Source organism: Rhea americana, unplaced genomic scaffold (genome assembly GCF_003343005.1).
Source record: "Rhea americana isolate MKP2758 unplaced genomic scaffold, rheAme1 scaffold_138, whole genome shotgun sequence".
NCBI classification, from domain to species: domain Eukaryota; kingdom Metazoa; phylum Chordata; class Aves; order Rheiformes; family Rheidae; genus Rhea; species Rhea americana.
This window is the reverse complement of record NW_028185461.1, coordinates 2036813-2053335: the sequence shown is the minus strand read 5'-3', so window position 1 is coordinate 2053335 and position 16523 is coordinate 2036813. Positions and strand designations below refer to the sequence as shown.

Here is a 16523-nt window from a genome sequence, read left to right as displayed (position 1 = left end):
TCCACCCACCATTACATGGAGTATGAAAAATTAAATTAGTTGTAATATTCCAAGCTTATCCAACAGTTTATTGAACAACACTATGTGGTAATGCCCTACGGTACTTTCAGACTGGCTTCACAGCTCTAAGTTACAATCTCAGAGYTGATCGTAAAGTTGGGAGTGCGAAGTTTTAAGAAGGGACTGTGTGAGATGAGATTCAGCCAATCAATCTTGGAACAGATTTAAAGCAGCTTTAGAACATACACGCAGCTACAGATTTTGGTTACTTTTAGAGACTTAGTGTTTATGTGTTTGCTATGTGCTTTAAAGCTTGTGTTTCATCTAGCTCCATTGCACTTTTTTATTTCAAATATAACAGCTGCTGGTTATCACCTTTGCATTACGTCACTAAGTCAATTCAACCTGGTCAAATGAGAATCACTGCAGTCGGGCAAAGACGGAAGAGCTGCAAAATGTCTGGTTTAAAAAAATGAAGCCTTTTATGTTCCTAAAATATTCCAGCCCTACATATGGCAAAGTATAGCCTCATTTGTACATATAATGTTGCTGGATGAGAAGGTAAAACATATCCAAACTCCAAAAGCTATAGCTTTTGCTATTCTTAATGTCACTTATATTTCTTAATACGGTTTTAAATCTCTCAAATATTCTGAACAATCAATTTGATAGGAAGGCCATTCCATATTAAAAGCTTCTGCGAAAAGCTATTTACAGTAAATACAAATTCACATGGAGCAAATACTGATTTTGCATGTCTCGCTAACTCTGTACTCACCAGCTTCACGCAGATAATGAAAGGTGGAGTTGCCTCTCGGAAGTGACATATAGGAATTTTTGGTTTGGGCCTCTCCTGCAGGAAATAAGAGTGAAATTTGGTTAAAAGGGGCATACAGGGTTACTTGTGAGCTTTCTTCAAGGAGCTATTAAACATAAAGTGGGAAAACCCTGATTTTAAGATCTCATATTAAATAGCTCCTCTGTTCAAATACTAATAATTTTCCCCATCTTTTCAACAGCCAGTTAGTTTCTTACCGTAAGCTTTCAACGCAGTGGTGTTTCTCTGGATGAAGTTGCACACTGTACCACACGGGAGGAGCATTCACTCCTCTCCTGCCCTGCTTCATCCTGTCCCCAGCTTCTAGCCCTCTCCCCAAGCAACTCCCCCTTTTCCCTGATCCGATTGCAAGGTTAAGCTGTCCTGTACCAATTACGCTGGTAACACCACCGCAGCGGTGGTAGGTAGCAAGTCCTCAAGGTGCCAGCTAAAAATTCTCAACTTCCAAGTGCTTTCATGCAGCAGAGAGCAACTCACTAGCTTCCCAGGAGAGGACCCAATTTTGCAAGTGCCCCAGTCTAACCGCAAGCTGCATCTGAGCAGGGGCTGCTCCTCTGCCTGCATACCCCGTGCAGCCCTCCTGCGGGCAGATATGAGGACCATGCAACCTCCGGGTAATTGGATTCACAAGCTAACTTGGTGGAAAACTTGTTATTTTGAGGGCTACTTTTCTGCCAGCTCAGCTAACTCAATCAGGGCATCCTTTAGCCATGAGATGGCAGTGCCAGCGCAAAGGAGGCTGCAGCAGCACTGCCACGAGCCCTCCAGGCAAGCTGCACCCTSCAGCACTGCCCCAAAGCCTGGGCAGGCCGAGGACTGGCTTTGCACCGGCTTCGAAGGGACTGAAGCTGGATGAAACTCTACTCCACATCCTGAGCTAATTGCTCCCATGAAATTCATACTGCAAAAAGCTGGGGTTTTTTTCCTCCCCTCTTTCTTTTCTTTTGGCCTCTATGGTTTGTTTATTGCCACCTAAATATCAGCTTTCATTCTTCAGGGAATGAAATGCTGCTGCCTACAATTTTTAGGCTCCAGAGGAACCTATCAATTAAAGTCTTACTCAGATACAGTGCGATTATAARTATACAGATAGGTTACAGTTAATCGCTGACACTTGCTTTCTTTTAACCAGACATGTAACTTTTAGTGCAACATGAGCCAAATTCTACTTCCACTTAAAAGACAAACTGTCAGTGAAGGCCAAGTTTGACCCCATCAGCAGAATCCTTTCAGAATATACATTTTTTGTCTTTCTAGACTGACTCCAGTCAGTAAGATGTGCTCTTGCCTTTCTGCTTAGACCTGGAAGCGACCTCTCTTTCAGAAAGGTTTGCTGCCGATGTGCTTTTTATTAGTACAATTTACTGGCTTTGAAAATACCACATCACAAAACTCCCCCTTCTTCCTTCTATTTTTTCTTCATTAGGGCAACATTTTTGGTTCTGTAAGCCCTTCTCTAACCACAATGTTCTTTATCCTGGGGTTAAAGACACATCCATGGAAGAGGAGAATCTCTCTTTGTTCCTAAAGAACAACACTTCATGCTRAAGGAGCAGTACTCAAGACGAGCTTTTCTCTTGCTACCCAGCTGAGCTGGTGGTCTCACCACCTTGAGCCGCGCTGGGACAAACTCTGGCTCAGCGGTTCATGTTCCAGTCCAAGTCCCCAGCTATCTGATCTCCTGACATGGCCTCCTTACTGGCATTAGTTGCTATACAGTATTTAAAATCGGTGGTATTTTCTTTTGTTGGCTGTCTGAGGAGGTTCGAGCATCCTACAACAGTTTCAGATCACAGTAACAAACGCAGCAGTAGTTAAAACTAACCTCAGATTCTTCGTAAGTGTAAAATCCTTTCATTATTTTCTTTTCATCAACATCACAAAATGCAGTTACCTGGCAAAACAAAAGCAGAACACTTCTGTACCATTCCTTGCTACCAGCAGATCCTCCACCTGCATTGTATTTCTGTAAATAATCTTACAGGCATGAACACAGAACCAGGGCAACGCAACTGGGTCCCCCTATGGAGCTTAAAAACACATTAAATCCTTTCTGTGTAAATCTTAATGAGATGCGCAATTTCTGTAGTTGGCCATGAGCATACTACRGTGATCTAAGGTTACTGATGGTGGAAGAGAAGACACCTATGAGACCTTTGACTTCATCCTCAGTGAGATGATGGGTACATTAAAAACAGCCTGTGAAGACCAGCCACGTGACTGTGACTGTTCGGTTTCATATCCAAGATCTGGTGATACAAACCCTCCTCTTTCTGCCCACCCCGAGCATATCATATACCAGCAAACACCTCAGTACAGCAATACTGCAACATTGCTAAAGACGCTCCAGTAACACCAGCCTCACACCTAGATCTCATCACACCAAATTTGGGAATTCCCATTTTCACCTCTGGAGCAGCAGAAWTCAATAAATGTGAATGCGCGCTACATATTTGTAAACATCCATAATGGCATGCACACTTTTGGAGTTTAACTGAAAAGCTCAGCAGATGTGATGTTTAAACACATTTTTTTTTGCTTATTCTTATTGTAGATATGCAAGCTTTACTTAAAGCCCCAGCTGCCAAATATCTGAGATGTTTATTTGCATTCCTCATAAATATGACTGCAATCCAAAATATATGGTGGCTTTATTTTTGAACCATTAGGTTGCCACTAACATTTCAGAAGACCTTTAAAAATAAATTTAGGTATGTTTTCCCCTGATTTCCATTCGCTCTATTCGTGTTATCCCCACAGAACTCTTGCACTGAAGCAGAACAGTTAAGGTAGTTAAAGTCTGGCAGAAATCAATCATTCTGGGGAAGGCTGGAAAGCAGCTTTCCTCTCTTTCAATTATTGCATTAAAAATTGATTAAAACACTTAATATTGAGAAAATCTGAAAAGCCAGACAGCTGTTTATTAATTTCTTAARTTACATAAGGCTGCAAAAGCCTGGCTTATTTTCTGGATGTACAAACATCGCTCTCACTTTTCCCTCCTTTGATTAAGACGATGATTTTCTTTTACCTAAAGTGACCTCACTCCGAGCCGAGGAGGCCAATGACACGAGCAGGCTGGTGTCTCACCGGAGAACTTGTGAGTTCTTTTTTGGTACTTTGTTCTCAAACACGGTGCCATCTTCACAGCCCAAAGCCGAAGACAGCAGAACCAAGTTCCCTGTGGTTTCAGGCAATGGCCAGACTGAGCTTCATTCCCTTGCAATATAAAAGACATCTCTAGATCAAAAATACTTTGGAGATGTTCCCACTAGCCAGCGAAGCATTCTCCATTTCCACTGGAGCAAGCACTGAGCACATCAGACTACAGTTCAGAATTTCCTATACTCATCTTACTTCTATGTCTTTATGCACACATATATGTTCATATACATACATACATATATATGATACATATATATATATACACATACATATACATATATATATGAAGGCCAGCAAGCGAAAGCTGCTGTGGAAGGACACGCTGCTTAGCTGCTTTAGTTATACTTCTCATTCTGTGTTAACCACCTTTAAAATTTGCCRATGTCCTGCAAGACTTCAGCTCGGCCACTAACGTCTCACTGTCCTAGAAGCTGGGATAAGTATAAAACAAAATTCAGCAGCTCTAAAAGTAGCTCTTTACTGGCAACAGAAAAGAGTCTGGGCAATAAAAAAGTCCAAAACATTGACTTTTCTTCCAGTAATTCATGCTATTTTTTCAGCTGCTCATACCCGGAGTAGTTTTCTGTTTTGTTTTGTTTTTTTTTTTAACTTTTCACATAAGGTGAAGGGAAATTCCAGCTACACTTCAATGCTAGGAATGGGTGGTCCAGCTGGACCATGCTGGTCCATGCTGGAAACCATCACACTCTGTTCACCTTCAACTTCAGCATGTTGTAATTAAGCTGACATCAGACCTTGATTATGGATTTCTTCTCAATGCGAATGGTGTTGGAGGCCCCAGTAGCAGTCCCRCAGCGTTGGGTTAGCAGTAATCATGTTACCTTCTCGTGTCCTACACCATAACTCATGCCATTATGCGTAGGAAATTACACCTAGCGTCTTTGACATACAAACCGCCCGACCTCAAATTAACCAGCCCATGAAGCTGCTGGGAGCAGCAGCAGTGTGCAAAAACGCCTCAAGATCAACTGGTAAGTCCATGACAAAATCCTCTTGGGAGGTGGATCTGACTCTTGACCAGTTTTTGAGTTACTGCTCAGGTATTTGCATGTATAATCTTCAACAGACTCAGCCAGCTTAAATCTGATATCTACAATGTCACAGAACAGGTCGGACTCGAATGGGTGATTTTGCTGCCAGACTATGCACCATGTGGGTGGCCAAAACATAAGTCAACTATTTTTCTGCCACACACTATTTATTTTCCAATTAAAGGAAATGTGTGTCTGGAGACTAAGTACAGGGCTTGCACACAGTTGTTTATCCGGTCAGGAGAATTCAAGGCATCAAGCTTAAATGAGCTATTTACTTTAAAATATTAGGCTTAACCCAGAGTTATCTATTTATTTTCCTGCATTAATGGGCTCCTATTTTGAATCTTTTCTGAAGACCATCTAGCCACACATAAACTAGTGTCTCCTAGGAAGYAGCTTATGTGCTATAAATCTATATGGGATTCTCAAGCTTTTTCTTTACCCAGAAAACATATTGAATGCTATGCAAAATACATTATAAATCTTACTATTTTGCTTTCTGCTGCCTCACACAGCAATTAACAATATAACATCACTGTAGCTTGAGGCCACAGATCATGCTTCAGTTTTAAGGAAATATATAAATGACTAAATATTTTTGTTTTGAACCTCACTTGTATGAAAACCTGTACAATCCCTCCCCTCAAAAAAAGACTGATATTTATCTCAGCTAACAATTGGAAGAGACGGCTAGATATCGGCTCTATACAAGCTATACAGTTAGTACATGCAACTGTTACAAAGATGGACTGCAACATACATAAGCAACAGTGTAAGGAGTAAAYGGGGAAAAGAAGAAATAGTTCCCTCCCTCATAAGAGAAAGCTTATACAGCTCAAGAGATAAGATATTTACTCAARAAGAGAAGAAAACTCTGGTGGGGAAGATGCTTTGGGGGCAGATAAAAGCACTTCTCCGGCACTCTCAGATTTGGCACATCAGACCTCCACGTGTTAAGAGGAGGTTAATGGGCAGGAGATTCACCCTACCCCAAATAAATGTACAACCGAAGGAACAACCGAGAGTCAGCCTGGAGCGCAGCTGCAGTTACTTAGTTATTATATGAAAACTAACAGTTTGTGTCGCACTTGATGGGCTTGCTGCCTGGCTGCACCTCCCTTCCGCTCAGTTTTTCCAGCRGGAGAACTGGGAGATTTCAGCAGCCTAAAAACATCTGCTTCTGGTGAACAAGCTTCCCGGTACCTTATTTGCTCATCTTACTTTCACCAGCAATGCGCTTTAATGACCACCTAGGAGATGCGGGGAGGCCCAGTGGCAGTGGATGGCGGGGACGTCCCCTCTTCGCCCCAGGGGGGAGGACACGAGCGGCAAGTTCTGCAGCGCAGAGAGTAAACACCTTCGCAGAGCACGTGAGAAGAAAAAGAGAAAAAAGGAAAAAAAGAAAAACCCTTTCGATACAAGACAACTTGCACACTGTCTCCTCTCCTTCCTGATTACATAAAATGATCTCCAAGCTGGCCAACTCCACAAAATCCTATATAAGAGGATCTTCCCTACAATAGCATGCTGAATGGAGATTTTATGCTTATGCTCATGCAGTCTTTCACAATTCTTTCGTTCGAACTGGTTTAAAGCCTGGAAAGTACGTTAAACACACCTCTGCAAAAGTTAAATCAATTTTAGCCTTTCCTGTTGAAAGCAAGCAATTAAAAGCGTTATAATGCAAGTTCAGATAGCTACGGGTTAACGCCAGAGAGCGCAAAGCACAAGCAGGGGCACAAACGCCTTCTGGCACGCTGCAAGCGCAGCGACAAAACCAATACGCAAACCCGCTCTCCGGCAGGAGCTGAGAGCCCTTCGGCATCAGCGTGCTGCTCTCCTTCCTCCTGAGCGGCACTACAGCCACCACAGTGGCTCCAGGTATCTCTAAATTGCAAGCATGCATTTCACGGAGCTGTTTTAATGCTCTACCCCACTAAAGGCAGCGTGAGCTTCCTCCTTGACATGTACCTGTAACGGTGCTCAAGAAAATCTTAATGCCAGAATCCCATATAGGCAGCACACAAAAATAGCCTCAGAATACTGCATATACAAAATTCCCTTATTAAACACAACATGCGACTGCCTTTATGCAAAGCAGCGTGGGAACTACCTGCAACACACTCATTTCTCTAGGACAGACAACTAAATCAGTTACACCAAGAATTTTTCAAGCATGCACGCCTCACAATTAGTGCTGACAGAAGAGAGGATCCAAAAAGTGCCTCTTGCAGCTCCGGAGAGATTTCGCTGCTGTACTTAAGTATTTTCTACAGTTCAAAATGAAAACTGGCAAAACAAAGAGGCTTTACTTTAGGATGCTTTACACCGGAATTTTAACTGAAGCTTTGAACTTCCATCTCCCTCTTTCTGTTCTCTGAGCTCTCTCCTACGTTGCCTCTGCACCTGCGTCCTATCTTTTTCTCCACGGAAAGGCGGCTGTAATAKTCTTCTCTTTCTTTCGGTTTCTCTGCTTTTGCTTGTCCCCACATATTRTTGCCTGTCATATATTTTAAGAGTATTTAAAATGCTACAAAAATGAAACATTTCTTGCTCTTGCGAGCCAGCTGAAGGATCACAGATGAAGTCCATGCTTTAGTGATGCAGCTCTGGATAAAGGAGAAAAAAGGTGAAGAGGAATGAATAGGAGACAATATTGATGCTTGTAAATGGTTAATGAGCTAGGAAAAAGGGAGGTACAAAACACTTCCTTGCAGCTTGTAAATTTGCCCCTGGTGTATAGGGGGGGCATACAGAAACCTCCTGGGCTGGATGTGTACCAGCACTGTTTCCATGCCACTAATTACGTGGCTGATGCTTATTTTGTCCTTTTCCCCTCCTTTTCTGTTAAGCTACTCGAGCACTATTTTCAGCTCTCGGAAATGACACTGGAACATTAATGCTGAAGTTCTCCTTTTAGCTAAAGTTTGATGCAGAATAAAAGAGCAGACAAGACAGCTCAGAAACCCTCTAGGCATATGCAGCATCCCAAAAACATTTGGTTTCCATCTTCAGCTGCAAATTATAGACAAGACGGATGTGTTTTAAACAAAACAAGGTCTGTCTGGCTTCACTCTTGCAGAAATGCTAATACTGAACCACTGTCAACTATGTGAATCAAGAAGTGGACAGCCAGGAAAGAGAATTTCCCTAAGAATACTGAGATCCTGTGGTAATTAATTCATAAAAGAAAAAATATATAGTAGTTGAATAATTTTTTCCCTGTTTAGCAAAAATACTGAGCCTTGGAGTTTTGCCTGAATTCTCGGGAGACAAAGCGTTATTTTTTTTCTTCACCATGCAGATGTCTGTGGGAAGAGAGAGCACATTACTTAGGTGTCCTTTTCTCTTTTAATACAGCCATAATTCAAATTCAGACTGTTTTCCAAACATACTAAAATAATAATTTGTTAGTGAATGTGAACAAAGACTGCTGCTTCCTGGAACTGCCAAAATTTGTTTTCTAAGAAACCATGTTTTTAAGCATGTAACTTATTTATATTTTTGAAATATCCTGCAACAGCCTAGTCAGTATAAGAAATGTAACTGCTCTATTTGTCAGGTATGTAAAAATACCAGAAACATGCATTTTTGAACGAGATATTCTCTTACGTTCTCTAAGCTTGGCAGTTCAAACTAATTAATTCTCCTGTAGAAAGTTTAGTAGAGCTTAGGTTTCTCCATAATTCCAAATAATACAAGTTCGTATGTATCATTTTCATTTTTTACAGGTTTTATTCTGTGTTTGGGGAGTGTGTCCCCCATACTGTCTCCAGGTTACCCAGTGTCAATTCAGCAACTCCACTCTGCGGCAGAAACCAGGCTCCTGACTTCCCAGCAGAGCCCAAAGCTCATCAAGAGGAGGCAGCAGCACTGACGCAGAGCAAAGGTGACATTTTTCAAGAGTCTAAACCAACTTAAAATATCAAGTGGACTGAAACGAAATTTAGGCTTTTAAGTCATACAGCTTCTTTTAACAATCCTACTTGCATTTAAAAGTGTATTAAACTTTTTAAGACCACAYTGTTTAATGCTGCTGGGTCTTCGGAGAACAAAATGGTAATTGTATCAGCACAATACAATGCATTTGGTCTGAAGACGCTGGTGGAATTATTTTGTAAAGTTATTTTAAAGCTACTTTAAAGGTATTTTTTTAAAGCTATTACAGAACTGATGCATTCATACCCCAGGGCCTCCACTGGCAGCACAAGATTATTTGTAGATTTAAAACACCACCCATTCTCCAGCATTCTGGTAATCAGCAAAATATCTGAAGGTTAAGATAGTCTTATAATAGATAATTTGGTCAAGATAGTCTTTTAAGGATGAGGCAGGAATAGTATTTTATTGTTCTTCAGGGCTGGAAAACATGAGGCAACAACTATTTACAACCTTTGCTCATATGGGATTTATGTCCTTGGCAAGAGCTGAAAATAGTCACAGAATACCTGAAGGATTTTTAAGGAAAGGTGTAACGCTGAGTTTAACTAGCCTGTTTTAGAGGAAAGAAAAAAGAAAAACCTGCCATAACAACCTACTGCAAATTCCATGAATTGATTTCCTCAAACGCCTGCAACATAATCCTTTGATTAGCACTTTGAAGACTTGAGATGTTTTAATTATTTCAACAGCCTTTGGCCGCTGCCTTGATAGCAGACATCCCGAAGTCACTCAGGCTTTGCACTTAGRGATTGTGCTTTCAGAAGGGCCAGGAAGGTATGATGGCAATCCTAAACTGCTGAACTAGACAAAACTTCTCAACATCTACAAACAACCCTAATTTCTTCTGAAATTAGCTATCTAAAAAAGTTCGGCCTCTAATCTCTCTTAGCATGACAGAAGTCACTTTCCAAAGCTGTTGATGATTGCTGGTTATTGAGAAAGCCTCTGAATACTTTGGCTAAGATGCTAAACTTTTAAATGGATGAAGGTGCGTTACGGTACGTAAGACACCAAGAACCATGCTGCAGCTGCATTTTAGCAATTGCTTTCTACACAGCACTGGCAAAAGGAACCATGCCAGAGCAGATATTTGGCAGACACAACTATCTTTGTCACATACACTTGCTCAATGCCCCTGGTACAGTATTCAGGATTTAATGGGTTAATGTTCAATGCAATATTTCAATATCAATCTAAAGGATGCTGGAATACATATAATTATAACCTTGACAGAAGCAAAATAATATCACAGCCTGCAACACTGCCAAAGCAAACGTTATGCAGAGGTCAGCTGGAAAGAACGTCGAGATCCCAGTTAATTGGAACCGCACAGTCGGTGAAGCTGGGAATTAAGGTTGTTCCTTACTGAAGCAGAGGTAAACTGGAGTTCTTCAGTCACAAAATAGCATAAAAGCCACTATTATTTTTTCTCTTGCCCTTTTTATCCTCTCTGCAGTGGCACTGTCAGATTATTGTGTTGGCTGTGGAGACCCCTACAGAGTGGTAGCAGACAGCCTGCAGCCCTTCCGCTGGCAACMAGTCTCCTACCCCTCACAGCTGCACAGACAGCAGAGCGCACTGGACACTGGCAACTTATGGGACTTCACAAAGATTTCTGCAAAACACTGACGGAAAAGAACGTTTCCAGAGAACGCCCCTCGGCACGCGCGACGGCCCGCTCTGCCTGCCGTGAGTGTGGGTGCTCACCGGAGGCACACCGCCCTCCCTCTTGCGCAGCACCGCAGCGGCGAGCAGCGGTTCTGGTGTCGCTCGCTTCCCGCGTGAGCGGCCGCCGTTTCTGTTCAGTGGTCTCCGCTATCAGTTTACACGCTTCACTTCTTTGTACACGCGTGTGGTCTGAGGGCCRCTACGTTAATTAGGTTCATGTATATGTGTATTTGTCATTCTGTCTTCCCACCCATACTTCTTCTGAAGAGAAAAAMCACTCGGTAATAAAACGAATGTTACGTGACTGTTTATAAGAAACAGCCATCTGAAATTAGCCCTAAAGCCTTTATCTAACAAAAAGTTATTACACGAAAGAATACGCTATAAACATCAGGTTATTTAAACTCTCAGACAAACCTCTCTTGAGAAAAAGCTGTCTTTGCCAAACCTAACTTCCACGTTTTCAAATAAATTAATTGTACATTGAATTCGATATCTATGTACAATAATCTCTCCTTGCCTCTTCCCCCTTCACCTCYCCTCCCCCCTTTTTTAAAAAAAGGCTCAAGCTTTTCAATGGGGATTTATAATGCAACTCCTCAGCCTAAGGACCAGGCTGCTGGGCATCCTAGAAGGACCCTCCAGTATCCTCTTAGGATTCGGGCAAATACTGCATACGTGTGACTCATTCATAGAGAAGGCAGCTTAGTATAAAAAACAAAGGAAATCATTAGGCAAAATATTCAGAATATTCCCAATTTAGATTTACCTTCATCTAACACCTCTGTGGGCATACCATATCATACAAGAACTTGACTATGCCATGCAACAAGAAGCAATGAGGCAGAGGGGAGAAAAAGCACTTCTGTATCAACTTTATCCACTCTTAATAGCTCACCTTTTTTTGATTAGCTGGCGACAAGCTTCTGTAGAGCTTCTTGCCCTGTTTGCCAGCGTTCCAGATGGTGAACGATGTCCAGTAGCTGAGGACTTGGTCTTGAAGAAAGCTGACCCGGTGGTTCCAGATGGTTCCCCTGGACAATTACAAACACGATGGAGTTTGACCCCCTCAAACAAAAACCGTTGGATAGATTCAAAGTTGTAGTTGAACTGTTATTTTCAAGAAACTTTACAGAAAAATCACATCAATATGTTCAACACTGATGATTCCAGCTGCCCACTAAAGACTCTCTTCACACCTATCTGCAGCCAGCACGCGACCTGCTCGGTTGCCTCGTGGTACATCCTGGCAAGCTAGCTCCTAAACCCAAGTACTCTGACCTCCCCAAGCATACGGTCCAATGCTGGAATGAAAGGCAGTTTACATCATGGTGTCCAGCTCATGTCTGCAGCAAGTCACTAAACTCCAAAGTTATACAACACTGAAACAGCCAGCACCTATACACGACTCAACACTTGTGCCTGCACATGCATATACGTGGAACAAAATTAAAGACTACTTTAATTTTGAAGTCTTCAAAGTATTATTCAGGAGCTGGAAAAATTATTATTATTTTGTGAAAAAAAAAGCTGTATGCTTGATAAAATGACTTGAAATGTGCTTTAAAAAAGAGCAAGTTGGCTCTTTCTGGTCTGTGTCCAATTATACCTTTATATCTTCACATTTGAAATAGGTTTCACAGCACAGGTTAAGCAAGCCACGGAGGTAAAAAACTGTTACACTAATACTAAATGATGACCCATGTGGCTTTGGAACCAGCATCAGGGGGACACCCAACATCGTCGAACGCTGAAGACTTTGGATTATCAACAAGTTCAAAGTGTGTGCTCGGAAAGAGAAGACAACTTCAAGAAAAGCATTTTGTTCATGGGCCATTCATCCCAGTTGGCTGAATTAATTCTCTTTGACACTTTCAACATTTGTCCTCTTTTGTGCACATTTCCTATCATGATCAAGAACATATATTTTTAAAATAGTTAGTCCCACCATCTAATGCAGTACTTGCATTACCTGCTGTTAAAATTACATGCATTGCCTGCTGTTAAAAATATGTATTTAATGTTCAAAATTCATATAAGAGTCATTAACCAGGAACCTCTCTCATAGTTAAGAATAAACAATTTTCTAGATACAATGAAATGATTTCCTCTCTTTACGGACTGACTGACTAACCTCCCTAACCTACATCTCTCGAACAAGGTATCTTGAGTTGAAAATTCAATTTAGTTTGCGTGAAATTCTGAGAGAGAGACAATTTTCTGTCATATCTGAAAACATTCCTTCAGACAGGTTTTTCCATGTGCTTCATCACAGCAGAAAGCAGTATCTCTCATAACATTCGTTACCAATTATTCGATAAACTGTAATACATCTTATGATGATTCTAAGATGTATCACAAAAAATCCCTCATGATTGGATTATGCTTTTATGAATGTCTGTTCATTCTCTGAATTCAGTTCAAAGTTATTAATGGGGGGAAAAAAAGTTATTTTCTTGTCAGATCCTAAAGCTGCCTATGGTTTTCTACGTCTTGGGAAGCAGCTATTTTTCTTACCACTATACGTTCTTCACAATTCAGCTTAAAGCTCCACAGTTTTCTGACTATATTAAGTGGATACCTATGTTACTCTTTGAATGTTACGTGATATGTATGTTATTTCTTCTGCTTCAAATCAGGGTCCCTTAGTCAGCAAGGTCGCCTTGGGACAGCCACAGTGGTGCCAGCCTCAGTTGCTCATCTGACTAGGTGCCGGCCTTCTCCTCTCCAAGTGTGGCTTGTCATTTTATAGAAAAAAAATCAAAATGTTTTCAAGTTTCCTTGATATTATGCAGATCAAGTGCCCATCAACAACAGGTGGGAAGGTAGTCATGAATAGGAACTGTTCTGTTAAAAAACTTTTATAAATCTTAATGCAAGGAAATTTGTGTTATTTGTGCTGTTCCTTCATAGACCTGAGTTACGGTTTGAAAAATATTAAGCCATCACAGCACTGAAACATATGGATTCTTGACACGATTAACAGCTCCAGAGAGCCCACTTCACTTTAGCATGAGATTTTTGAGCACAGTCCGATCCTTACATGGCTGCTTAGTACTTCATCACTGATTGAGGTGTGATAACTTGGAAAGAACTTCACAGACAAATAAAGGCACCCAAGAAGAACAGCTACGCCTTATAAAGTTTAAGCAGTGTTTTGAAGAGTGTACACCAGCATTTCAACTAATGGAAAAGACCCTCGGATTTGACTGCAGATCTTTTCTAACGAAACCACAAACTGCAATTCTGCTGCAAAGCTTTAGCTGCTGCTGGTGTCCTTTGATGCTTGCCTCTCTCCCTGTTCACTACAGCACACTACATTCCCAGAAGGAAAGCTAAAGGAAGGAAATATGAAGGTCAAGTATTTTTCTAGGATTATGTTCCTGGGAATTTTAGAGCTTCTACCGGCTTCTAAAAAGGAAGATTAGTACTTTACACATAAATGGATGACTGGCTGGGTAGATGAGGGAAGAGCAGTGGACGTTGTGTACCTTGATTTCAGCAAGGCTTTTCACACTGTCTCCCACAAAATCCTCCTAGATAAGCTCAGGAAGTGTGGGTTAGACAAGTGGACAGTGAGGTGGATTGAAAACTGGCTGAAAGGCAGAGCTCAGAGGGTCGTCATCAGTGACGCAGGGTCCATTTGGAAGCCTGTGGCTAGTGCAGTCCCCCAGGGCTCAGTACTGGGTCCAGTCTTGTTCAACAGGATGAATGGGCTGAGGACCTCCTCAGCAAGTTTGCTGATGATACCAAGCTGGGAGGAGGGGCTGATACACCTGAGGGCTGTGCTGCCATTCAGAGAGACCGGGACAGGTTGGAGAGCTGGGCAGAGAGGAACCTCCTGAGGTTCAACAAGGGCAAGTACAGAGTCCTGCACCTAGGCAGAAATAACGCCATCCACCAGTACAAGCTGGGGCTGACATGCTGGAGAGCAGCTCTGCAGAGAAGGACCTGGGAGTGCTGGTGGATGACAAGTTGACCATGAGCCAGCAATGGGCCCTTGTGGCCAGGAAGGCCAATGGCATCCTGAGGTGCATTAGGAAGAGTGTTGCCAGCAGGTGGAGGGAGGTGATGCTGCCCCTCTCAGCCTTGGGGAGGCCTCATCTCGAGTACTGTGTCCAGCTCTGGGCTCCCCAGGACAAGAGAGACATAGAGCTACTGGAAAGAGTCCAGTGTAGAGCTATGAGGATGATCAGAGGGCTGGAGCATCTGCCCTCTGAGGAGTGGCTGTGAGAGCTGGGCCTGTTTAGCCTGGAGAAGAGAAGCCTGAGGGGGGGATCTCATCAGTGTGGATAAGTACCTGAAGGGAGGGTGTCAACGGGATGGGGTCAAATTCTTTTCAGTTGTCCCATGTGACAGGACAAGATGCAACGGACACAAACTGAACCACAGAAGTTCTGCCTGAACGTGAGGGGGAATTTCTTCACTGTGAGAGTGACAGAGCACTGGAGTAGGTTGCCCAGAGAGGTTGTGAAGTCTCCTTCTCTGGAGATATTCAAAGCCTACCTGGATGTAACCCTGTCTAATATGCTCTAGGTGACCCTGCCTGAGCAGGGAGGTTGGACTAGATGATTTCCAGAGGTCCCTTCCAACCTGACCGATTCTATGATTCTATGGAAAGTTTTTAAAACTCATTTTACTTTGAAATGTGACTTTAGAAGAACAACGCTGTATTATATTCCACAGGTACTTCCGAGGACTCCAAAATCTGTTCTGTTAACTTGAATGACACAGTCAAGTTTCTTTTCTTCTTGACTCTACAAAGCCAAGAAAGCTAAGGAAGAATCAGGCAAAATTATAAGGCATAAAAAGAATTGTTAACTAATGTGTAGCTGTAACGAAACCTGGAAACGGAGCTAATGCAGAGGTGAGCCAGGGTGATTAGCAGTAGAGCAATGATCAGCAAAAAACCCAGCACGACACTCATCTTTCTAAACACTGTGTGGCTACAAGTCAAGAAAAAGAAAAAAAAGTCCCTTAAAATATTTTTAAATTTTAACTAGGAGCTCAGGTCCAGGAGAGGCCTGCTGACTGATTTGCCAAGGCTCTGCAGTCAGCAGCAGGAGCAACAGCAAGGATGTTGGGAAGAAGCCTAAAATTAGATGTCTCTGTGCACTAGCTCTTGTCATATCACCCTCAAGTTAGTAAGGAATAACAGTTATAATCCAAAATAAACCATTGTTCTTTTTTCTTTCTTTCTTTTTTCTTTCTTTTTTTTTTTTTTAAGTTGAATCGAAATTACAAGGCTGTGACGACTGCCCAGAAAATCGGCAGTTATGACGCAGTGACGATATTTTAAATAACCCACAACCTCTGACATAAGCAAATCACATAAATCTCAAAACTAGAAACTAATTGTTATGCTTCAAAGTCTTCACAGACTACAAATAAGTTGTGCAATGATGTGATATTCACCTATCAATTATTTCCCATTTCTGAAGCAAAACAGAATACATAAAACTGCAAAAGATTGAAAAAATGATCATAAAGCAACTTGTATATTACTTATCTGTCCAGTTTAATACCGTAGAAAACTGCATTATGCAGTTTAATTTTGAGTACAGAAAAATAAGATTATAAAAAAAGCAAAATAAACCTCTCATGAAGGTGAGTTATTAAAAACTGCATATGCTGGATTACAAGATACATGCACACATGCAGGCCAACCGCCCCCCCCCCCCCCCCGTAATGAAACAAAAACCATCAACTGATCATTCAGACTGTAAACTGAGTACTGAAAATTAAGTAACATCAAATTACACCCCCCATGCAACTTTAATTAAGCTGCCTTCAATACACAAACAAAATCAGGCAGCAAGACAAGGAAGCTGTATTTTAGGTTCTGCAAATGAAGC

The 16523-nt window shown here is 41.8% G+C and overlaps 1 protein-coding gene across 4 annotated transcripts in view; it reads right to left on the bottom strand.

Annotated features, from left to right (window-relative positions):
* QTGAL (queuosine-tRNA galactosyltransferase) overlaps window positions 1-16523 on the bottom strand; it is a 127484-nt gene that overhangs the window by 6659 nt on the left and 104302 nt on the right. For 3 of the 4 annotated variants that reach the window (XM_085298317.1, XM_085298319.1, XM_085298318.1), the window contains 3 exons: window positions 11567-11702; window positions 2664-2732; window positions 779-853 (listed from right to left, as the gene is read on the bottom strand). In XM_085298317.1, the coding sequence (XP_085154443.1) occupies window positions 779-853; window positions 2664-2732; window positions 11567-11702 (280 nt within the window). The remainder of the gene's footprint in view (window positions 1-778; window positions 854-2663; window positions 2733-11566; window positions 11703-16523) is intronic. The other variant, XM_085298316.1, reaches the window with a different exon arrangement.